The 25779-nt window shown below is 33.8% G+C and overlaps 1 protein-coding gene across 5 annotated transcripts in view; it reads left to right on the forward strand.

Annotated features, from left to right (window-relative positions):
• The window catches only part of LOC106121187 (tyrosine-protein phosphatase Lar), a 265949-nt gene that overhangs the window by 214722 nt on the left and 25448 nt on the right, over positions 1 to 25779 (forward strand). For all 5 annotated transcript variants that reach the window (XM_013316701.1, XM_013316704.1, XM_013316702.1 and 2 more), the window contains exon 6: positions 19459 to 19653. In XM_013316701.1, the coding sequence (XP_013172155.1) occupies positions 19459 to 19653 (195 nt within the window). The remainder of the gene's footprint in view (positions 1 to 19458; positions 19654 to 25779) is intronic.

The raw sequence follows: 25779 nt of genomic DNA on the forward strand, positions 1-25779 counted from the left end.
AGTATAAATTACGATATAATGTTTACCGACGTAACATTATCGAGTTTGTCTGATCGGTTTGAAGTATGTAAATTTGCTTATAAAATTATTACAAATAAATAAAAACCGCTACATAATGGATAAAATTTAAAACGAACGCAAATGGAGCAAATCTTGTTTCATTCTCGTGAAAAAATAAAATACCAAAACATGTTATTTTCCAAGTTTTTTCAAAGACACTGAAAAAGATAAGAACATAAATTTTGTACCTATTCAACAGCGAAAGGACTTATAAATTTTTTAAAGACAAATTCGTAAACATTGAAAGAGTATTAGAAACATCAATTTCATATCTCCATCCCTTACTTTATATTATCTGTTGGTAATCTCCGCAAGACTATGAATTGGCGGCGGGATCCGCTTAACCTTTGCCCCAAGTTCAAGTTTTGATTGGGTGCGAGAGCGTCAAGTTGAGCTAATCCTGTTATCGGCCAAGTTATAATGACAATCGACGGGGTCACGCTAATCGACCGCATTTGATGATGCGTCGCGCTTACTGCTTTGGGAATTAGCTATTAAATTGTAGTATCAGAATGTATTTTGATGTTTTTAAAAGGTTTTTCTTATAAAAAAAAACGTATCATCTGACGCGATTAGCACTAACTTGTGCAACTATTCCATTGCTTACTTTACGTATAATAATATAAAATTTTGCTCCACCTATGTCAATTGATAGCTAACTTAGGGTAGGCTTCAAGCCCCTCGGTGGAGACGTATAGTGAGCTGATGTCAATTGATCATTCACAGATGTAAAATGGGTCTTTTATGTCGTCGTCTTCAGCTCATTATACTCCCCTACCGAGGGACTCAGAGCCTACCCAATTTAGGGGTGACTAGACCATAATCAACCACGCTGGCCCATTTAAATTTCATCGTCGATTTTATGTGGAGGTTGCATCACGACGTTTTCCTTCACCGTAAAAACTTTGTGTAAATTTACACATGAAATTGTAAAATTGAATACCATTGGTACATGACGGGGATCGAACCTGGATGTTTTAGATAACGGTCCGTACCGGTCAATCGCTTAACAACTGCGCCACGCATACAATACACATATTACCTGTGACTACACCGGTCTGTTAGGATTAAACAGGATCCATACCGACGTTAATACCTATTTTAATTAATCGTATTTCGACTATCGACGCAGCACAGACTCTTTGCCGATATAAATCTTATTTATGTTATTATCGATAATTTAGCATTCGCTTTAAATCGTTTATTTTATGATCTTGCCTGATAAAATCTTTACCGTGAGTTTCACTGGCAAGGTACGTTACAAAATCAAATTATCATTCCATCAATTTTTATTGGACAAAGTGCGATAACTCCTTTTAATACAAGTGTTTGCTTAGCATTTCTTTTAAAAGAATTAAAATGTTTCATCATCAGCTCACTATACGTCCCCACCGAGGGGCTCGGAGCCTACCCTAAGTTAAGGGTGATTAGGCCATAGTCAACCAAGCTGGCCACGTGCGCGTTGGTTGACTTCACACATATCTTTGAATTTCTTCTCAGATATGTGCAGGTTGCATCACAATGTTTTCCTTCACCGTAAGAACGTCGGATAAATGTACATATGTAAATCGGAAATCGAAAAACACATTGGTACATGGCGGGATTCAAACTCAGGACCTGCAGATTGCAAGTCAAGTGCTTGACCACTGGGCCACCGGCATCTTAAAATGTTTAATTATTTTTATTTTAATATAATTTACAATCATTTAATTATTCAAATTCATCTCATTAAAATTTTATTTGCAGTATAAAGTGTAAATCAAGATTGGATTATTCGAATCAAATTCGTATTAAGATGAATGGACGTCGCACCCCTGGGAGTTCGAATAGATTCCCTAATAGACATCATAACATATTGTGTCTATAAACTATTCTACTATCGAATAGGCCATAAATTGTAATAACTGAGTATTAAAGTCACGTGCGCGATGTAATAGAGCCGCAGGAATCTGCCACCTGCCGCCGCCTTTAATCTGAATATAAATTATCCATAATTAAAGAGAACTCGGACACCTCGAGAATAAATGTGACCACTTGAAACAAAGCTCCGAAATACGCTACAAGGAACAAGATACTAGCGATTGTGACTATTGAATTGGGAGTTAACGCTATTTACGTAAAGAAATTTCTCTACAAATACTTTAAACATTATTGTTACTAGGAAAAAAATATAAGTTGATAAATGTGGGTGATTCAAACTAAACTTGTTATGAATTGCGCTTAGGTATGATGGAGAAACTGGTTACCTGATGCGACTCTATTTCGCTTGTAACTCATGAACTACGCCAGCGTTTGTCACTGAGACCTTATAATGTGATCTGAAACTGCGCCATATTTTTTACGGAAGCTTTAGTCGGTAATGCTACTAAATTTGGCGTTATGTGTCGCATTGGGGGAACTAGTTAGTAGTAGGGGCTATTTCCACAACTCCATCATGATTTTCATGAACTAAGAAGTAATGTTCAATTGTTTTAATTATATGTATAGTGTTTCAAAATAAAGCAAATGTTTGTAAGACGATATGGTACTGTGAAAACTCTAATTTCCATTATTATTTTAGTACGATCTTAATGAAATCTTAACTGACTATAATTACGAGGAATTATAGTTTCTAAATCGAAATATATTTTACAGAATATTTTTTAATTTTTCCGCTATAAAATATTTATTTTAAAAACTTCAATGTCACCAACAAAACAGTATCGATACTAGAGTATGCAAGTGTGTGATGCAGCAGATATTCTTTGTGCCGCCAACAACAAACTTATCGATCTCTCGTAGTACAAACTTGTTGAAAACTTGCAACTCTTAACATATTTTCTGTCACTATGCTCTATGGGGAATCTTTTTGTGTAAAATATGGGACGAAGTTCCGTTTTAAGCAAATGTTACCCCCGCGACAGGTCTCGTACGACGGTAATAAATTTATGTTGCCAATGCTTACGGCGCATCCGAACTTTCTTAACTTAATATATGTTTTGTAGTTCAATTTCCAAGTTTGTTAAGGAACCTATGAAGTATTTGGTAACTTCGTTATTTATTTGATTTTTTGCAGAAGTTTTTAGTTAAGTTAAACTTAAGTTAAAGTCAAAAACGCATATTTATATTGTTCTTGTAAACTTCTATTTTTTTTTATTGTAATGAAGACGAAAGATCATATTCAGTATGCAATGGACCGATATGTTTATATATTTTGTACATACAAAAGATATAAAACACTTTTGTACTGCGGATGTCCATGGGCGTCGGACCTAATATTCTTAGGCGATTCGATGTTCGTTTGCCCCCTTCTCCTATAGAAAAAAAAAACAGTAACACTTGTAGGTAAATAGGAAAACTTGTACCGTTTGTCCGAGGAATCAGAGCCTACAATAGGGAACAAAACGCATATACTCCAGTCAGCTTTCAGATTTGTGCATTGTACTATCTAGCTTTTGTGAAGAGGTTAGAAGGCAAGCTTCGCATTAAATGTTTTCATTTCAGTTGCTTTTAAATCTTTTCGTCTTTCATTCCTCGCTTCTCTTTTATAGTAGTGATTGCATGTTCTACTTCTAGTATGGAAGATTTCTAGTATGTATCTTTCGTAATTTTTTGTCTTACTTTTTTTTAATTGAAAATAAAATGTTCCTTATTGTATTCGATAATTCAAAATCATTTTATTACTACATTCATCAGCTCTAATAGAAATAGCGTTATTTCGCAAGATTTGTAGCCACGATTTCCGCGGTCAAATTGACCCGTTGTGTAATATGATATTAAATTAATTATTAAAAAAGGTCAAAATCATTATTTAATAATATTTATTTCATAATAATAATAATGCAGATATCAATTCAAGCTATAGCGCCGACAGTCGACAGCAAACGATAGAGTGCGGCTTGACATACGATGTAACTTAGTGCCAGCTGTTTACATGGGCCGCTTTGTGCCAATACTAATTAATGCACAAAGGGGTTTCGTGTGTATAATCCGATATTAAGCTGTTTACATATTACCGCAAACATTGATATGTTTGACTTGAATTCGATTATTAAATTAACACGAGGGTTCTAGACATGTATAATAGTTTGTTGCTACGCCTCTCTTAACACGTTCAGCGCCGCTACGATTTTCATGTGAACTCGTAGAGCGAGTCGGTGTTGCACGTGTTATCCAAGCATGGATCGACGTATTTAGTTCAAGAAGAACATTTCAATAAAAAAAATAACTCTGAGGACTCAGTAGATTTTTTAAATGTTAATAGAATGTGACATAAATCGTCTAAACATAAACGGATATACGATTATGAAATGGTTCCTTGGAACATGTACAAATAAATCTGAACAGACAAACATATTGTAAAATTCATCACAAAATGTCGGTGGGAAACAAGCCCGGGTTGATATTTAAAACGCGGCATTACTTTCAATTTAGCGGAGCGCGCAACGCCACGTGATATCTCTATATATTTCTAGACACAGACAGACGTTATGATTAACGAGCCTTACGCTATCACGATCCACGACAAACGATATAAAGTATTATACTCTACGGTTGTCTTGTGCTTTCGTAAATTGAATTTTAGATGTTAGTACATAGTATAGTTCCACACGCGGGCACAACATAGAATAGTGGGATATTGCTAATTTTTTAACGCAAACTTGCTGTCAGAACTGTACTATTCTGTCTCAGTGTTTTAAAAAAATCATATTGACACAACTCACATTCTATTTTAAAAAGTAGAGTAACGATATGTCTTATTACATGTATCTGCGTAGACGAGTTTCTTGGTGGATGTGTGGTTTTAAACAAGTAGAACTGCATTGTCCTGCTGTTCCTCACTGCTCTGCCCCATGTGTGACTAGCATATGAATGTCTTAAAAAAACTTATGGTAAAAATAAAAATAAAATGTTCTCAGTTTCTATACAAGTGAGAAAATAGTAATACGGTTGGAGTATTAAATCCTTTAAGAAGTAGTAGATTATTTGCCTTTGAGTTCATTTTACTATAGTATGTACTGGTACTAATTAATTCAAAAAGGGATACCTAGTATATGCAGCTGCAAAATAAAGCTCTTTACTTATTATGGTTCACAGAAAATGGCAAGGAAATTTAGTAAAGTTATTTTATATTAAAAAATAGATCTATTTTCTTAAACAATTTCATTTGAAAAGTAAATATTAATAGTCATGACCGAGGACATCGGTAATTGAAAAAAATCATTGTTAAAAATTGAGGACAAAAAGATTAAAAGGATTTCTTAAACCCCGAGTGATATTTAAAGTAGGAAAGGGGGAGAGACGACGAAGCACCGATCCAATCCAATATTCATTAGAGATCGTTTAAAAATACAAGACGGAAATTGCTAAAAAGGGTTACTTCGCTTTCAATGTCATTCAAGGTTAAATAGTGCGATGGTAAGTATCTCTCTTGGTATAATGGAAGGGTAAAGAATACTCTTTATCTTTTGAGTCTGTTTGTACTTTTAAAAGATACTTATTTGTGCCCACAAAAATTAAACGGAAAGTAAGTGGAATTTTTTAAATCATTTCATTAATGCTTTCTCGTATCACATGAGCTCTTATCATTGAACTTTGAAAATGTTTGCTATTTTATCAGTTTGCATTGGTCGGGGAATGGTTATTTCGCTTGATATCAGCCAGTTATCAAAATCGGTTGTTCGTTTGTTATTATGTGAATATTGCTTCCCTCTGCCCAAGATCCTATGTGATATTGTTTACTATTATATATTAACGATTAATTCTTTTACAATAGAAATTAATTTAATTTATACATTTTTATTTATGAAAATTAAAGTAGAGAAATAAAATTTACACGAATTCTACAAACCAACTTTGTTATTCATAGACGAAATTCCACATTATTTTTGTGAATGAAATAACAAGATTTGTAGACGTTAGTCACGCACTCCGGGAGCTCATTGAGAACTAAATCGCAACTGTTATTTTATTAAACTTCCAAACTCGACGCAAAGTTCGTGGACTTAAAATTAAATAAATCGCACTTTAAAAACCGAAATCAAACCACGTCACGTACTTTACGCGTTATTCGCCACTTTTGATGTAATATAATTTTATTTATTTACGGTTTACGCGTGAGTCACGCACCCCACGAGTTGATTCCAAGATGTCTTTCGTTTTAATTCTATAAGAAAGCGGGCGTAGTTAATGTTTTATTTGTACAATTTGGTTTTATCTTATAATGTGTTCAATACTCAAGATCGTTACTTCTGTTACTAAATCTACACTAAGGGTCTCACTTACTAGCCAATTGACTAAGTGCGGCTTTATATGTTTAAAGAAGGAAATAAACGATGATAAAAAAGGAAATATTTACACTAAACCTACTAATAATTTCGTTCAAAGTTGTGTTTTCTATTACATAAATGTGCCACAGTCAGTGTGTCTCCAAGCTAAGGAAAAGATTTGTTCTTTACAAACACAATACAACCTCACCTCAAACCTTCAGTTTCCTTTTCCTTGAAAAACATAATAAAAAAGAAAATTAAATACATCTGGGAAATCATATTAAAACAATGTGACATGCATTTCTCAACTGTTTTATTCAGTTAAAGAATAAGATGATGAAATGGAAACATTGTCAAGTTTTCCTTGTAATGTTGGTTGGGATACGTTTAGAATTTTTTATATCGTTCCCCGTTTTCGTGGAAAATGTAAGGTAATAGTTAAGCTTGTTTGTTTGCACGAGGTCGTGTTGAACTCGGGGCCCGCACCATATCCTATCTACCGTCAGTTCTGCTCTTATCTTGTAATCAAATGTAAACATCTTCGTTTGACGTAGACCTGCCTGTATTCGTTTCAATCTTTTTTTTGTTGACGTCCTGTTAGTTTTCATTTAGTTTATCTACTATTTATTTGTTTTCCTTCCTCTTAATATTCTGCAACAAATATTTTGAACAAAACTGTCTTTAGTTTTGGGGGAAAATTTTTTGTTATAATACATTCCTGTTTGAACCATGTTTCTTTTACCGTTTGTTATATTATTATTAAGATTAAATAAAAATAATTAACAGTTACTTTTTTAAGTATACAAAAAAAATCACGATAGTGAGAGCTAATCTTATTAAATAAATGAATCTAGATAAAAAATCTGTCAATATAAATTGAAGTGGGCGTTCATTAACTGGAAAAAACAAGCTTATTGGAAGGGCGCTAAAGCGTACTCGAGGCGGCTTTTGAGCCTTTGCAGTGGCAAGAGTGCTTGATTCTGTTTTGAGATGGAGCCAGATACTAGATTGTGTTGAGGCACAATACACAATAAGTGTTTCTTAGTAAGCAATATACTTTAATAATTACGAGTAGATTACACCTTAAAATCGTGTTTCATGTTGAATATTTTGCAATGAATTTTATTAAGAATGTCACGAATTAAACTAAAAAATAATCACTTTGGTGTAACGCACCATGCTGTATAAGGAAAAATAATTATATCGAAAAAAAGGCCACAAAATATCATCACTCAATGTTGTAAATTGAATAGTAATATTGATTCTACGATTTTTATATCATTACTAAAGTTTTCATAGGTTAAATTCCACTAGAATGAACTATCCTGCCTTGCATAGAACGCACTTGAGTTTTTCTTTAACCACAAGTTGCCGTGGAAGTTTCAACAACCGGTTCATTATGGATCCAATTCACTTTTAGTTCCGACTTGAATACACCTTAAAATGGACTGAACAACTTTTTCTATAGCCTGTAAATGATTACGTTGGTCCTTCGATTTTTTTAAAATTATTGCTTAAATTTAAGAAAAAGTTTTCACTGTTTTATTTTTGAAACAATTTATTTAACTGCCAATATTTTTCAGCAAATATTTCGCTAGTTTTACATTTAAAAAGTCGTAAAAACAAAAATAATAATGTCGCGTCTGTTTTTCTTATTGGGATATGTTTTACTTTAATCTTCAACCATGCAATGCAGTGCTTCTCAATCTCTTTAAGCAGCGCTCAAAGGACACGTTTGTCGTTTGTCCGTCCGCAGAGTCACTGCGGTCAGCTGTGCCGTCTCCCCTCCTGAACTTAATCTTTTCGACGGTTTTGACCAATAAATAATTTTGTATTAATATACTCAATGGTGTTCCGATGATTTTTTTTCTAGCACAATGGTCTGAACGAAAAAATTAATATTTAATTACTGTAACGAAATGCTTGTCTACTTAGAAGTTACTTATTAAATACCAAGGCGTGGGTTAAAGTTTTGTGTTTAGTTAACTTTACAGTAATAATATACGTCTTATTGCATGAATTGATTTTGCTATTATGGTAAAATAAGCGGACCGTCTTTATGAATTTCAATTAATTGACATTCATAATAACTAACTAAAGGTCTCTCGGTAAATAATATTCATGAATACTTAATTTAATTTAGCGAAGCCAACCTTTTGTTAACGCTTTTGGTGCGTTATTAAAATTAAAAATGTTCGTTTAGATTCTTTAAGGCTAAAATACTTGTCTGAAAAGGTTTAATAAATCAAGTCACTTTAAATAAATACAATACAGAATTCTTTACAGAAATATATAATATAATAAATAAATATAAAAAGAAAGTGATAGGTTATGTAGATGCTTAAATAATACGGCCTTTAAATTTCACTCTATAAGAATATAGGTAAATAACATGTTATCAACCTACCCTTATCATTACGGAGGTTCCAGCATACATCTCTATTAGCCGTCATGTCTGAATTCACCCTCTTCTTACGCATATCCGCTTTCATGCAATCCATCCATAATTTCTTTGGTCTTCCTCGAGTGTTAGGAAGAAAATCCGAAAATATGCCAGTGTATTGACGCAACACTAGTCTTGCTAAAATGTCGACGTTTGTGTCCCCTCACTATTCATTATGACACTGGAGTTTGTAACGAACGCACGTCATTCGCGCCAAATGATCCCAACTAATACCGTCTAAAAGTAGTCATCTACATTCAATCTCGTTATTTTTTATACTTATATGTTCATATAAATAAAATATGTACCTGTAATAATATAGCAGTTCGTCCGGTGCATTGTCGATGCCTCTCGTGGGTAATGAATACATGTCTCTTTGCGAAACTTGCGATACAAAACCTTGTTACCACGCTACTTTGAATTTTTCCTTAGAAAAAGGAAATACTTTGAGAAGCGTATCTTTTTTCTCCGCTCAGAAAATGTTTTTAAACGAGCTTTTCCTCGTTGTATATTTTTATTTGAAACTATAATTATGTAAGTAGTCAACGAGTTGATTGTATGGGGCCTTCGAGATTTTACGTTCTTTAGTTTTTAAGTGAATTTCTTTTATAAAAAAAAGGAAAATTAAGAGGAACAGAATGGCCTTGGTTATTTTTTATGTCGTGGTTTTACACTTTCATAGTGAAAATACAATCTTGGATCATGTAGCCATGCCATTTTAAAATCGATATTTTCTTTCCAGTGTTACTTTCACTTTAAATTCATAGCCTTAATTATGTTCATCATTTAATTAGTTAATTAATGAATGTAAGAAATAAGCCACTGTAATTTATAAGAGTTAAATTCAGTATAGATTCGCGTAGAGACTTGACAAAGGCGAGAGCACGTAGCGTCAGGATCTTGTTCCGCGATTAAAACGCTCGCAAGAGGGCGCCACTCGTATGCTAATATATAAGATAATTATGCATTTCGTGTGCGTCAAATAAGCTCGGTTTCGCTGCCGGAATCCCGTAGATTGCATCCCGTATTACTCCGGGAAGTGGCGTGCCGCAATGAATTCGCTTTGTTTAACGCCGACGTATATTAACATTCTTAATAGTTGAGAGATTTTAATACCTTCTGTTTACTTAATAGGTTAATATTTTGTAATTGAATTAGTAACCTTTTTTACGTTTTATGTTAATATTAATAAATCTATAACCTTTGTTTATCAAAGAGGTAGTCAATTTCCATGATTTTATAAAAAAAATTAAGATCGATTGTATGATTCCGCTCATGATTTAGAAGACAGTTATTGAATTATTATTGAAAACAATAATTCACTATAACGTCGCAATTTGCAGAAATTAATTTTAAATGTACAATTAAATAGTATATACGTGTCGCAATGTAAATAAATAGTGAAATCAGGACAGGGCGCTTATGCCGGCTTGAATCGTTTTCCCGCTGCACAAAGTACTAAAACAAATTTACAGCCGCCTGTACTTTAGTAAATTGGTGCTTGTAATTTAGTAATTTATACGCCGCAGCCAAATACTGACTGCGCCAGGATGTTCTGTGCTGGAGTACGCTCTTACGTACCGTCATGGGAAAAAGTTACTCATATACTTTTGGTAGTTGTCTTTAAAGAAATTAAATTATATTATGACAAAGAAAAATGGTTATACTTACATAAGTCTTCATATTGTTCATATCCTATACTATTTTTCTATTTATGTATAATACAATTAGTTATATGATTTTTGTACATAATATTTATTTCTCTCTCAATGTCTATTAAAAATTAATAAAAACAGTTTGTCAGTTTTTGTTTGCAAAGAAAGTCGCATGTACTTGATTTAAAAAAGAATTGTCTTGATGAAATCTTCGGGAAAAAATTCTTAAATTTAAAATCTAATAAGAGTGTTATCATTGATTTGTCGAGTCTTTTGGGATAAAAAAGTTGGTCGTTACAAATGCCTATGTCAAAGTATAACAACAACACTTATATAGCTGTAAAATGTGAAGATCCTCGTAAAACACGCGCAACCATTTCTCAATGTACACTCACTTGAGTCTCGGAGCACGTGTTACTGCGAAGTCTCGCACTAAGTTGACGAGAGCCCAGAATTGCTCTTCACGTGCCAACGTTATTGTTGAGATTTGGAATGTCCATAGCGAAGTATCTTATCTCTGGAACATTTCTTACTTACGTATAATGCTAAAGTTTTGAATTTTATCTTGAAGAACAAGGTCATTCGTATTCGGTGTGTCATCTACACTATGGATATAAGTTATTTGAAATTTAAATTATTGTTACGAATAAGCCCAAAAATTACTGGACAGATTTCAATTTTTTTTTTCTCTTTTGGTATTCTATTACTATAGAACGAATAAGTTACTACTCTGAGTGAGACAAAATATAGTTAATTTTGTTTTATAATCTTTAAAAAAAATCCATCCGTGCTAAGCCGTGAAGGCGCTAGTGATTTTCAATAGACCGTGTTATTGTTCTTTTTTTGTTAACTTTCAGTTATTATGTAATCGCAAAATAGATGTTCCATATAAAAATTTAAACCACATTTCAAATATAGATTACAAACATCGTTAAAGTCCTTAATAACCAACAAGACAATAACATTGTTAAGTCTTGGCTTAAGAGCGTCTCGTCGAGGAAACGCCACTGATCCTTCACAATTCTCATAATGTGTACGACGTCTTGTTCCACGATTAACTGTCTCTCAACTCAGCGCGCGTTAACTTGATGTAAGTTAATTATGCATTTCATATGTGTAAAGTGAGCTTGAATACACAAGTACTTGAATACACAAATACAAGTTTGCCACGCAGCGGAAGGCAACATATAATAATTTGTTTTGCTAAATTAACCTTTGATCTAATTACATTATTACCAGGAACTCATAGTTAGGTCTCTTTTTTACAGTAGAATTTGACAAACGTGCCATCTGATTTTATAAAAAACGACCTTTCCATAGACATCTTTGATAAGTTTTCGATTTAGAGCCTATCTGAATTAGAGAAGAGAGAAGGGGCCGCAGAGAAAGGGTATTTCCCTTCGTGTAAGTCCCGTCACCCGCAGAGTCTAATTCGCATTCCAATTGTACCCACAACTGACTGAAGGCTTCCAGCACTCGTTAGACGAAGTGCGGGAATTATTTCTACTTTTCGCCTGTCTTCTCTGTGGTCGTGGTATTGCACCGGTCTAGCTGGTCTATCGGGCAACACATATTCTTGTGGCGAGCTCAAATACTATTAAAATAGGTTTAACAGTGGGACTCATGATAAAAGTTATTTAAAAATTTTTATACTACTGAAAAAATTGCCACAATTTTTTTGTTTTTCTCACTTCTTCAATGTATTTTGCTATGAAACTTTGATAAATGTTTTCACGCTTGGGTTGATTTGAGGATCTATTACAGAAGCATATTATTGTCTTTCATCGACATCGTTTTCTTTGAGATAACGATATGTTTTAGTAAAAAAAATTCGACGGTTTAAATCTACGGTTGCAAGGTCCTTATGTATTTTGATACTAAGGGTCTATGTTATGCTTTTAGATTCTGTGTTACGAGAATGCGAAATATAATAGGATATTATAACAAGCGAACAAATAACACCCATATGTAACACAAATCTACGACCTCAAGCAGCAAATGAGAAATGTCTCGAATAAAACACTCTCCCCAAAATGTTGACTGCGCCCTCACTTGACTCGCGGATCTTATATAACAATATCTTGTTACAATTTAAGGGTGACATTAAAATATGTAAAGATTTGAAATGGATTTTGTTTGTAGAAAAATATAATTATTACAAATTGTAAAGCATTTGCTTGCTTACTTTGATTTTAAATGTTATTTTTTTGTATTTCTGTAAAAAAAAAACATTTTTTAAATTTCGAATTTCGAATCATCTTGAATTTTGAATTTCGAATTCCTAACTTACTTGATACATTACGATATTGAGGATATATTTTATGTTGAAATACATCGTTTGGTAAATAAAGAGTATTTTTTATTTAAAAAGTTAAGGAAGTACAGATTATTGTATTTGTGGGAGCTAAAAGTGAGCAGTGAGCGGAGTATTGATGTCGTTACGTTCAATTGAGTTACCCATCGTACTCGACTCGGCTTTTCTTAGGAAAAGTAAGGCAAGCCCGGAAATTTCATTTCTCAAATCTTCTGTGATTTCAACGGGAATCGTAACTTTTCTCTCTTTGTTAATGTTGAATTTAGGACAAACGCGGAATTTGATTACTGATTTTTTTATTACATGTATAAAATAAAATAATTTATTGATTAGGTCTTATTTTATTCTTAATGTTAGAAAGAATATGTCTTTCTAACGCTCAGCCATTGATAGGTATTGAAAATCAGAAATTTTATTTACTTTACTAAGTTCAAAATTATCTTTAACTTTGACTACAAACTTTCAATATCAAGACTTTTACGTTTGTGTAAATCCATACGGTGTTCGACCTTTAGGGGGCATTGCCGCGCTCTCAAACTCCAGAGATAGCGGCTGGCCATTACAAACACGTGTTAAGACTAAGTCCAGTTGTAATGGGTGACTTGCGGTACATATTAATTTTCTTTGTTTAACCTAAAAGCTTTCGAAGTTTTCAGTTTTGTCTTTACAATTTTATCAATTTTTCTTATGTAACTCAGAATATTGTGAACTTAACTTCAATATTATTTGGAAAGAAATAGCATAGTATAGAGAATATAAGAATCATGATGTATGTTAACATAACAAAGTTTTTCTATCATGTCTGTATTTTACCACGTACAAACAATTTGTCTGTAGATTCCTTTAAAAGTTAACTGAAAAACATCCAATAGCGGATTCGATTTAGCAACGCCGCGGCGCGCACAACAAAATGGACTCGTAAAATTTAACAAACGCCACGGCGCCGCTACGACTGGCGAGTGAAATTAAAAACGTGATTTGTGGATTTCCTCGCGTTAGGTTCGCCAGTAAACTTGTTGTTGATGCTCTAAACAATATAAATCAATAACAACTTATATGATTACGGTGGACGTGACTTATTTTTACCTTATTAAAAAGGAGGTTAGTATTCTTATGTATGGGGTTTTTTTTATATTCATAATATGTGAATTCCATTGTAAGATTGTCTTTAGTTTCGTAATTTGCCCAAGATTGTATAATAGTATCCTCTTTCTTTACTTTAAAATTTAATATCCGTAGGAATTATTTGACATCAAGAACAATAGGGTTCTGCGAATTCGATGTTTAGGAATTTAATCGATTCGTTTCCGATAACTCAATATAAAAATTCAATTAGTGTTGTTTTCGTTCGTTGTTGGAGCGGGTTTTATGAGTTGTCTTTATAAAGGTAGGCTCGTTATCTGTGCGTCAAGTTTCGTCGCTGTGAAGTATTATACCGAATTGGGACGGGTAATACGAGTAGTACACCCGGGTACATCCTGCTGAGTGGGAGTCGTCTTCCGCTTTTAAATCAGACGCAATTCAACACCACGAGGTAACGGATTGTCACCAGGCTTATCGTCGGTTATTGTTGGTTTCAACTGATCGAACACATCTACGAAAACCTATTGAAATTTAAAGAATTAAAGGCATGTTATAACATTTAATATATTAGAGATTATGCTTCGTAGATATAAGTACAAACATCTTTCATTCTTATACTCTCTTGGTTTGATTTGAAGTACAGGATTTAAAAAAAAAGAAAGTAGGAATCTTATCAATAGACAGCTCTAAAAATCCGTCTAATAGTTCAACTCTAGGCACACAATTACGAGTAATGTTTGAAAGCATTTTATACTTTTTTAAAGATACCGTTATACACTTTATTCTGGTTTCTTTCTCTTAGTAGCTTCGCTGTAAGCGAGCTCAGTCTTTCAACGCCTTCCTCTTTGTTTTTTCCACTGTTTGAATTCTTAATTACTGTTGGCTAGCTTTATAAATGTTTCATTTGTTACCGTTAAATTTCATTTTAAATTCTAAAGTTGAAAATCTGTTATGTATTGGATTAAACTTTACTTTAAATATATGATTAAGTTCATTGAAATACATGCAATGTCAGTGTCACTTGTCGTATTTTAAATTATTAGCAAGTTCATATCTCCTATGACTTACAAGTAAGTCGTAGTAGATCCATCCCTTTTCCTGTTCTTATATCTTGTTTGCGTCATGTACACAAGTGTACAGATATGTTTTAGTCAATAAAGAAGCTAATTTTAACACAAAGCTAAAAAGTGTTATTAAACGCCTCAAAAGGGCGCACGCAGCGGTCTGTAAAACAACGCGAGATATATTGCGGTTTACTTTTAAACATTAAACATTTTCATCTCATTTCGTTGCTTATTTTCAGGGCCTAAAAAGAGGCAATAAACTTTATGTATTTTCCTTCATCCGCTCCTGTGTGTTTTTTAATTTTTATTCCGTAAGCGGAGATACGTTTGTACGTCCCATTTTATGAATGTGAAATTCGTGAATTTCATTCTCTTTTACTTCTAAGTAGAGTCAAGCGGGTATGGAAATATTTTCGAGGGTTTTTTAAATAATCAAATATTATTTCTAACTGTTGTGATATTTAAAATCAGTATTTAACGTTTTAATTGAAAGTTGTTCTAGGTTTCGATATTTTACTTTTCATATGCTCTCCAGATGGTACCTCATACTGTTAAAAGAAAAACGTTAACACGATTGTGTTTTGAGAAATGAAGGGAAACGCAATTATATGAATTCGGGAAGCATCGAGGGTAGGTTCGAATGCGATTTCCTTCGGATGGACGTCTTTATCAGAAAGGATCTTGCCGCACGGATAAGCTGATTTCGTCCATTTTGACAATTGATTTTAAGAGAGAAAGCAACGGTCAGTTTTGATCTGCGAAACACATCTAGTATTTTTATACTTACAGACAAGATCTCTATATTATTATCTCATATTGGAAATTAATAACGTAATATTTTTAATTTAAGAAGACGGCAAATAAAGGTTCACTTCGGTAAGATACTACGTTCATAACTATAAAATCAATTTTTGCGAATTATGAAGTTAGCCTAGTTTACTTAAGAACTCTTAGCGCCTTTTTTGTAAATAACAATCATGTTGTTACTTTATTACTTCTCTTTTTATGAAATATTATCGTCGTAAGTCCGCCATAAATCACAAAATCTCAGATGAAAGTTGTCGCTTTTGAAAGTAATTTACAGATAATTCAAACACAAACACACACACAGAGTAAGATATCTCTGACAGCTGTCAAAATTAGACTATTTTTGTGACAACTGTGACAACTAAAGTCGTTCATATTTTTAATCCGGTCTAATCCAAATACATTAACGAGCAGGCTCTGCCATCTCACAACTTACGGGATCACCGTGTCCGCCGAAACGGTGATTCCCAGTAAAGGATTATTGGACCCGTCTTAATGTCAAAGAGGTCCTTTATTCATTGCCGCTTGGAACGCAATCCTTTATCCTATATTTCATGTGTAATCAAAGATGTTGGCTTGGTGGATTAATTTCCGGGACCACGTAAATCTCTTAATATTAAATAATATAATAGGATTTTAAATCAGAGACAAACTATAACAGAGTATTTTGGAAATACTGAAGTCGGATTTGAGTCGCTACAGTTATTGGAATTTAACTATTAAGACCACAATACTGTTCTTATATTTTTTTTGTCACACACACAAATGCATAGATTCGTTTGCATTAATGGGAATTTAATTCTTTCATTTTAATTGGATTATAAAACATAAGTAATAATTGTCAGAAATAAGCAGTGCGGTACGTCGGTGGTCGACCCAGTTTATTTTTTGGTATGACCACACTTAATTAAGGACTTTTTGACGTTATTCAGGGGCCAAGTTAATAGCTTCACTATTGACTTCTTTTCTTTCTAAAGAACTAGTATGTATGTATTGTTTCGTCCTTCGATTGTCAGTTTGTTTTTGTAAAGCTTTCATTCTAGGGTAGAAATTTTCTTGAAATTAGTGAGTTGTTATATTTATCGTTATTAAATTTAATTACACATGGTTGACATTTTTTGTCTTTTTTACAGCTTCGAAATGTCAAGTATTAAAATGTATTAGAAGTTTAATAAAATAAATAATCTTATAGTTGTTTAAATTATAATATTTTTTTTCTTTTGTAAAGCTATTTCTCACGTAAATAGAATATTGAAATGGTACATATAAAAATGGAACTCACAATATCGCGTGCGGAAATATAACACGCATTTGGCTTATAAAAGTATGTCAGATTTTAACCTTGATTAATTTTTGACTACCGGTAGCAGCAGCCCTTCAAAACTTTACGAGTTTTATATAACGATAATCATATAAGCAAGTACGAGGCACCTCCATAAGGTATCATTAGGGAGCCAGTTCAAAGAAACCTGTTCGGTTTCCCGGAACCCCTCCTACACGCCGCTTTCGGCCCAATTAATGTATACATTACATGAAATCCATACAACACTTTTAAGGACTTTACTTCGAGTTTATTAGGAAAATTATATATTTTCGTATTTTATATACTATTTTAATATAACGGAAAGTTTCAACTGCACACATTATATCTTTGCAAGAACAATTATGATGAAAATATGTTTTTGTAAGTGTACGATAGTAAAAATGCTTCGCTATTTCGGCGATTCAGTTAACCGCTTGCCTATAATATTTAAAAAACACGATAAGACTTGCGTGGTCTCATTAATCTATGAATAAGTTCCAAAATTTCTCATGCTTGTATTTTATGCGAAATTTGAATATGTGCAACACTTTAAAATATGTTTAGTAAAGTTAGGACATGCTCACAATAATTTTAACATCGTTTAAACTAACTGAACTTTGTGTTAACTTCTTTATAAAGCTTTTGACTAAGTCGGCTTACCTTTATGCACATGGAAATATCGCGTTATTTAAGAAATTATTTAATACCGCATAAAATTGTAATAGTAAAATTTTAATTCATCAAATGAAATCACTCCATCCCTAGGCCCGAACTTCCGAGTGAACGAGATTTGATTAACCAACAAGACTGACATTATTTCTGGAATATTTCGAATTTCGTTTCGGGCGCCGCTAATCCAAGGTTCGGTTGGCGGATTGCTCCGTAAAGTTTGGCCGTGTAATTCGGTTCGTCGCTCGCGGGACGCGCTCGCGTTAATTCCGCAAGTAAGGAACTTCAACGGCTCTTCAAATAGACCCGAGATTCGGAATTAACTGAGTTTACAACGCGATTACGAATCGTCCGTGAAGTTATTACTTTGAATGAGTTAATACTCGATCTGTACTACGCTCGCTACGGAACGGTCGACACTTCATTTTTTTTGTTGTTAACAAATTTTTTTTATTATGTTTAGTATAATTTATATTATTTCGGTATACATATTCTATTTTATCGTTTTCTATTTTACCGATTAGCAATTAACTGTCTTTGCTGAAAATAAAAAGTTTTACGTTTCTGTATTTAAGTCTTGTACTTTTGTATTTTCTAAAATGATTCAGCATTAAAAATTGTTCGCTTGAAAAACGCATAAAGCGCTTAAAATTTATGAAGTAACAAGCGACCTTATTTAGATTGTTTGCCCAACCTTTGTCGACCCTTTTAAAAGGATAGCTCCAAGAAATCTGCATGAAAAAAATCATCGGCCTTTGTGCACGCCGCTTTAAAACGTTTCTTTGTTCAATTTACTGCGCTACGGTGATGTATAAAAACCTTATTTTATTCCAGTAGGAAAATTCATTGTCCCTTTTTCTTTTATTGCTAATTTCAAGAGAAACTCTTTACTTTCAATACTCTGATTTGTATCTCTTATATTTACATTGTTACGTAATATTGAAGAAGAATGTGGTAAGATTGAATGAAGATGCGGTCAGCGATTGCGTCTCCTAAACTATTTTATACATACTAATAATGTTATTTAAAATACGTAACAGAAAATGCGTATGTCGAAACGTTATAGTAACTTCGAATCATCAATAATTTGTGGTAACGCCAAAAACTATACTAGAATTTTTTGGTCACAAAAATTTAAGGAATACAATCGTGTTATCATAAAAATGTTTGAGACGTTTTACACTTGACGTGATGATAATAATCCGGATGAGATGGTCATACGTAAGGACAATTTAAGACGTCTGAACCCATTTTTGGCCGAAGCGTTTTTCGGAAAAATTGTGAGGTCGACAATTTCTGGACGTTATTGAACTAAAAACAACAAATTTGCTAAATCCAGATTTTTTTGGAAACTGTAAATAATAATTCTAATAGAAAAAAATACTCTAAAAGAAATCCTGGTATCCAATTTTATCTTCAATGTCCAGTTTCAGCGTGTCATTCAAATGATATATGAATACATATCACTTCTTACACTTGAATAATATTTGTAATTGCGATTTAATTTAAGAGATATATTTTTATCAATCCCCTGAGATTGTCCATCCAAAAGGGTCAACGTCCAACCCGTCCGACTTATGACTCCCAATATATTTTTAAGAAAGGAACTTATATATATTTCAGCCGATTTTTGTAACCATATGAAATACATATTAAAACATTATTTTTTTCTCACATAAAATATGTTTAACGTAATAGCAATACAATAACTTAGCCCTTTACCATAGCTGAGATCATTTGACACTCAAGACTTATCTCCTTCACATGTATCTTACTTACTTCTTATTTTAAAATATTGATTATTTTTTACAGCTGACAAAGTGCCACCGGGATTCCCAACCATCGCCCAGCCGCCGTCGACAATGGTGGTGGAAGTGGGTCACACCGCGACTCTGCCGTGCCAAGCGAGTGGTACCCCGCCGCCTAGGGTTAGGTGGCTGTGGAATTCATTGCCCCTGGATGTCGCATCCAACCCTAGATACGCTCTGCTCAACGATAAAATGCACGGTAAGTGTTTGTTGCGTCATAGATTAACAAGGTCATATGTACATATTCATATCAAAAAGTAAAGACTGAAGACCTGCATACTTTTGATTTATTTATCTCTAATAACTTTATTATTGTCAAACAACATGTATTACAATGGTTTACAAAAACATATCGGGCTGTAGTAGATAGATAACATAAACACAATTATGTCGGCCGCCGGGATCACGCACACGGCGTCGCCGATCGGAGAACACGTTCGCCACTGACGCGACGCGACCGAAACACACAAAGTTAATAAAGTGTCCGTGATTCTGAGCCGAACTCCGAAAGAACTTTATTTGATCCGAATGCGAAGTCATTGGGATCTATTCTGCGGTCTAGTTTTTCGGTAGGGCAAGCGTACTGAAGCGGAGCGGGAAATTAATCATTTGAGTTTGTGATGAAAATCAAATTTGAGATTCAACTTTTATAGCACTGTCATTTGAAACTATCTAAAATAGTGATTTTAAAGAGCAAAAATGCAAGTCTTTTTTTAATTTAACAAGTAATTTTAGCAGAACAATAAAACAATATTGTAATAATGAGTAATTTTATCAAGCACAGTATTTTTAATAATTGTAAATCGCTAATCGAGCACACTTGTACCATACCCCAAGAGACGCACACATGCGTGTAAAGTTGTATCCATTATTTATACGTTATATTATTCGATGTCCGTATAAATTGTTATTAGATTCAGCCGCCACTTCCCGGAAGCATGGGAAGCATTATTCGCACAATATAAGGTACGGAGTCCGGACCGTCTCTCGTGGGTTGGGGCTTTGTCCGGATTCCTGGCCGGAACTAGGTAACCTCGGCCGTCTCAAACTTTAACGATAATACCTTACCTGTATAGTAATATGCATTCGTTTATTACTTAATTTAATTAAGACGTGACGTCACTTAACCTAATTTTTATATTTGCATTTATATTTATGAATGAATCATTGAATTTAAAACTCAAAGCTCAGTCGCCAAATTTAGAAGTAGTAAGTATCGTGAGTCACATTTCCGATTCCGAACTTCTCTCCCGCCCAAAGAACTGAAAGTGTTTCGTCACTGCTCCAAATCTCAAAACTTTACCAATTAATTGGTTTTTAATTAGGAGAGACGACGCGCTTAAAAATCGCTTCGGAGGCAAATTTAATTTGCACTTCTTAATGAAAGTTCGCCAAGTTTCGAGCTCACAATATGATAAGCTGGTAGTTGCGATGAGGGAGAGGGGGTAAGGAAGGGAGAAATGTTAATTATATCAATTTTGAGGTAAACGAAGTAGCGATCGCGCGGTTGGCGACGTTGAATGTTTAATTTACAATAGCAATATTCTTGATATTGTTTAAGACTAGCTCTCGCTTGCGACTCCGTCCGCACGCGATTAAAAAAAACTTAATTAGTAGCTTATGTGTTCTTTCAGACTATGTTCTACAATCAAATTTCAGCGAGATCTATATAGTCTTTCTGGAGATACCTTTTAACAAACATCCAAACATTCGCATTTATAGTAATAGTAAGATTGGTAAGATTACAAGTAAATATTTATATTTTACTAATACTAATATTGAGGTTCTAGGTACGAATTGGGAGTGGTATTCTGTTTCGTACAAAGAGGTTATCTTTGTGAGGTTATTTTGCAGAAAGAAACCGCATGTAGTTTGTTGTAATGATTTAATAAACGTGCATTTAAAACACGTTCTAATTAACAAAGTCATAAAGTTTATAATTTCAATTTTAATGGCATTATGCACTTCACAAGAGGTGGGAAAGTAATTTAAAATTCAGTTAGAGCGGGTCCGCGGCGACTTGCCGCCGGCTCTTTTAATCTCATTAATTTTAATTTATTCGAGTGGATTATTTCACCTTGGCCGCGTCCAGTGTTTTGTAGCTCTATGGTCTAAGGTGTGCTTCAATGTGTATTACTAGGGCATTGTAAGAACTTCGATACGATAAATAAACGGGTGTATAATTCAATTGAAATTATTTGTAACACAGGCACGGTACATTGTGCAATTATAAATAACCGACAGTTTAATCTCCCTACGCAACGCTTCCCGTATTTATTTGACATATACCGTGTTTATTTTTAACTCAACATGGACGTCCACTTTATTTACACTTTACAGTTCTATGCTTCGATGACTGCTGATTGGAATGTTAATAATGTCATATATTTTTATACTCATATATCCGAATTACAAAAAAAACTATCTTTAAACTGAATCTTGCAATTATTGATTTAAGACACATGTGTTACGACACTTGAATATCACGGTAAGAGCAACTAATTTACTAAAATAATATACATCACCATCACCAAATCATATTTACACATCATCATCATCATTATCCTACTTTCTTAACATATCTCTTATCAGTTGTCGTACGTGAATTCACTCAACACAATTCATTACATTTCTACTACAATAAAATACCTGGACAATAAAATACTAAACCCATCTATCTAGCTTGTGTTATCCCAAACATATTTCTACGCTCGCCGTCCGCTGCGGGAGTCCGCAACGCGACAAGCGCTCCAAAGCCAGATTACTACTCATTTGCATACAAATGCGCGATTCAAACGTTTGAATGGACTTGCCGGTTCTAGCAAAAACGCGTCTAATTCATACAACAATAAGCAACAACGGGCGTACTCGAAAGTCCCACTTGATTGAGGTCGCAAAAGTTTTACAAGGCGACCACGCCCCTTGTCACATCCAGTGAAGGGTCGTTTTTCATCAGCCATGTATAATATGCAGCTTAAAGGTTTAGGGGATAGTGTTAATTGTGTGGGATGTTGCCGAGTGTTTGATTCAAAGGGATGACAATGTTTGTTTTAAACAATCTTTTGCTATTGTGTTCTGTATTTTGTTTATGTACCTGAAATATTATTATATAATTTGTGTTAGTTCATTTTATCTATTGTCTTTTTAATTCGAAATATTCACATATTTTAATGAAAGCTATATAATACATTATGAACTATTTCTTCGTCACGTTTATAATAAGGTGGCAAACGAGGAAGCAGTAACCTAAATTCGCAAACATGGCGAAGCAACCGCTGGCTATAGTTTTGCAGATTCGTTGCCTATCAAAACCGACAATGGAAAGTTCTCTCTCCTTAACGTCCCATCCTTCGCCAAATCCTCTTCCCCTTACCATCCATTCCTAACAAGGAAAGTGTGAGAAAAAAAAGAGGACCAAAAACTACAGTAATACATTCATCAACCAAAACGCAAAATAATATTGAAGCTGCATGAAATATTTTATATGTGAATATTTCTAAGCAAATAATATTAAATTCAAAACATGAACAACCTACATCAGAATGTCTCCGACTCTGACGCATATTCCCCAAATCCCTGCGCGTAGTGTGCACTACTTTTATTCGATTACAAGATATCTCGTGGGTCGGACGGTTCCAGTTTTATTATGACGTCATATTTATAAGTTAATAATAAAAAAAACGCATCAATAATGCACAAAAGAGCACTAAGACTGAAACAAAAACAATTAAAAACCGATGTCACTAAGTGATACTTAATTATAACTTCCATCTCACTGTTAGAACTCAATTAAATTTTTACGTACGAGTATATAAACATTAAGTACATGAAACTAGGTTGGTTTAGTTTATAAATAAAACACTCTAAACTGGCTCAGGGAGCGAGGTAAAGTTGCGAAAAAAAGCTCATATCAAAGTAATTAAGTCGTTTTAATGTGGCCCGCGGCGATTGTGTTTTATTAAACTTACTTTTAATATTTTGTTTTTTAATTTTGAAAAAAATAAATGAAATACTTTAATTTTCCATGATTTATACAAACATAAATCCAAAAGTGTACAATGACCAGGTAAATACTTTTTAACATTTCTATTTAAAATGTTTTCCTGATAAGACAAAACTGTCTTACAAAAATGAGAAAAATGTACTCAATTCTAAAAATATTTTTGTTATCATTCCTTTTCATGGATGATGATAGTAGATGTAGTCTGCCCTCGTCCGCAGAGGTTACGTGATGCCGCAGTAGTAAGTAATAACACCTAGCAGGGACAAAACGCGTCAACAGACCGGGTGGCCGTAATTAAAAGAAAAATAAGCGCTATTCATAAACGTCGGGCCGGGGATAGCCGGCTCGTAGCGGAATTATATCGCCACCGATCAAGAAAGATCCCTCCGTCCCTCCGTTGCCTAATTAAAAACAACCGCCGAGGGGCGCCGCGATGCCGTTCTAAAGGTCAGCTTACAATGGCGTGGGGGGCTTTATCACGGCGGCCCGTTTAATCTAGCTCTTAGGTCGGGACAGGACGTGAGGTTTACTTTGCGCCACCGCGCCTGATTAAGTGTACGCTGTGATCTCACGAGAGACACTTATGATCGCATCTAATGCCGTCTTAATGAATGCCCGCGTAAATAATGATTATTGCCCGCTTTGATTTACGATGCGCCACCATTACAAAGATGATGATAAAAGATTACAGGTTGAGTAACATTTCACTATCATAATTCCTACAGATATTAAAAAAGTGTATTTATATAATGTGATCTCATTGAGCTTTTTTTATCAAAATTTCAAATATCAAGGACGCGTTTCGTTTAGTTCCATTTTATTCTAAGAGAGACAAGAAAAATAAAGTGTGAAGTAACGAAATAACATATTGTGAACCATGCATATGTTTTATTATATCGCATGTTATGCTTTATTCGTAAAAAAAAATTAAAAAAACAATATAAGAAGCTTAAGAAAAATACACAATTATTTGTACACCTTACTTAGTCAATAAACGAGTCTTGATTAGTCGTGTGGTGATGTTCCAATTAAAGCTTTAAATAGAAAAACAATACCACAAACCGATCCGGAAGAATGACGTCTCAACCCTTTAATCATTGGAACTGTATATTAGAGGTTTGCTTGCACAGATCTCAATCAATCTGCAAGGGATGAGGGCTCGTAGGCCCCTCGGTGCCTTTCTTAACTGATACGAATGATTGCCTCCCAATAGTATAGTAATTACAACTTTTTCTAAGCATCGTTTTAATCTCCCATGTTATATACAGATTTAACATCGAACAGATTCGAATAATTTTTTTGATGAGGGCACATTATGTTATTATAAAGGTTTCGTACAATTATTGAATTTGTAATTTTGAGTAAGGCAGTAATTTTTACAAGGAAATGCCACTGCATTTAAAGTGGACTTGTCAAACTTGATTTACTACAGGTAACTAATCATGGATTATGATTTAGTGCGCGTTGTTCCGTTCTTTGTGATAATATAATGGAAGTCAATTTATCTTGAATATAATATGTTGTATAGGAGCAGTTATTAATTTAAATTGGTATCCTAAGAGAATACGAAATAAATTTCATTTTAGACCCCCACTTGAAAACTACGAGTTCTCGGCGAGTAAATAAATCAATGAAGCGTACACACTTAACAGATTTCCGGGGAACATTTTAACTTAATAACCTTAATATACCCAGGGAAGGTATTATAAAAGGTTACGTCTTGATCCCCGGACCTGGGCAGTGTCATAATGACCCGAGGGTCATGTTATTAAGTCATAAATCTCTATATATACGTACCTATATACGCAAACCGCAAATAAAACCGGACGACCGACTGTTAAGGGATGTTTACACATTCTAAATTGTTTATTTTTAAACCTTGTATTTAATTCGTAAATGTTTCGCAGGAACGATGGTTGTGATATAAATTTTGTCATATTTTCGTTTGAATGTGTTTTTAATAATTTTATATCTTACTTTTGGTATTTTTTATATACTACTGAATATTTAAAGTCCAATTCAATGCAAATGAAAAATTATATCAAACCTATGTAAAAATTACCTTTATAAGGCTATTCACAGACTTATTAAAAACATATATTTTTGTATCGTCAATTTAATACTGAAACTAAGCAAAATAAATCCAAAGACGGTAAATGACTTTGTCTACCAGTGGTAGAGCCCGCTTTAACATCTTCGCACGAATTGGTCCGGCTCGCCCGGTGAAATATCACGACCACACAGAAGACAGGCGTGGCGTAAAGTGGAAGCAATTCCGCGTTTCGTCTGATGAGTGTGCGTCCCGGAGGCCTAATTTAGTCC

Source organism: Papilio xuthus, unplaced genomic scaffold (assembly GCF_000836235.2).
Source record: "Papilio xuthus unplaced genomic scaffold, Pxut_1.1 DF826945.1, whole genome shotgun sequence".
NCBI lineage: Eukaryota > Metazoa > Arthropoda > Insecta > Lepidoptera > Papilionidae > Papilio > Papilio xuthus.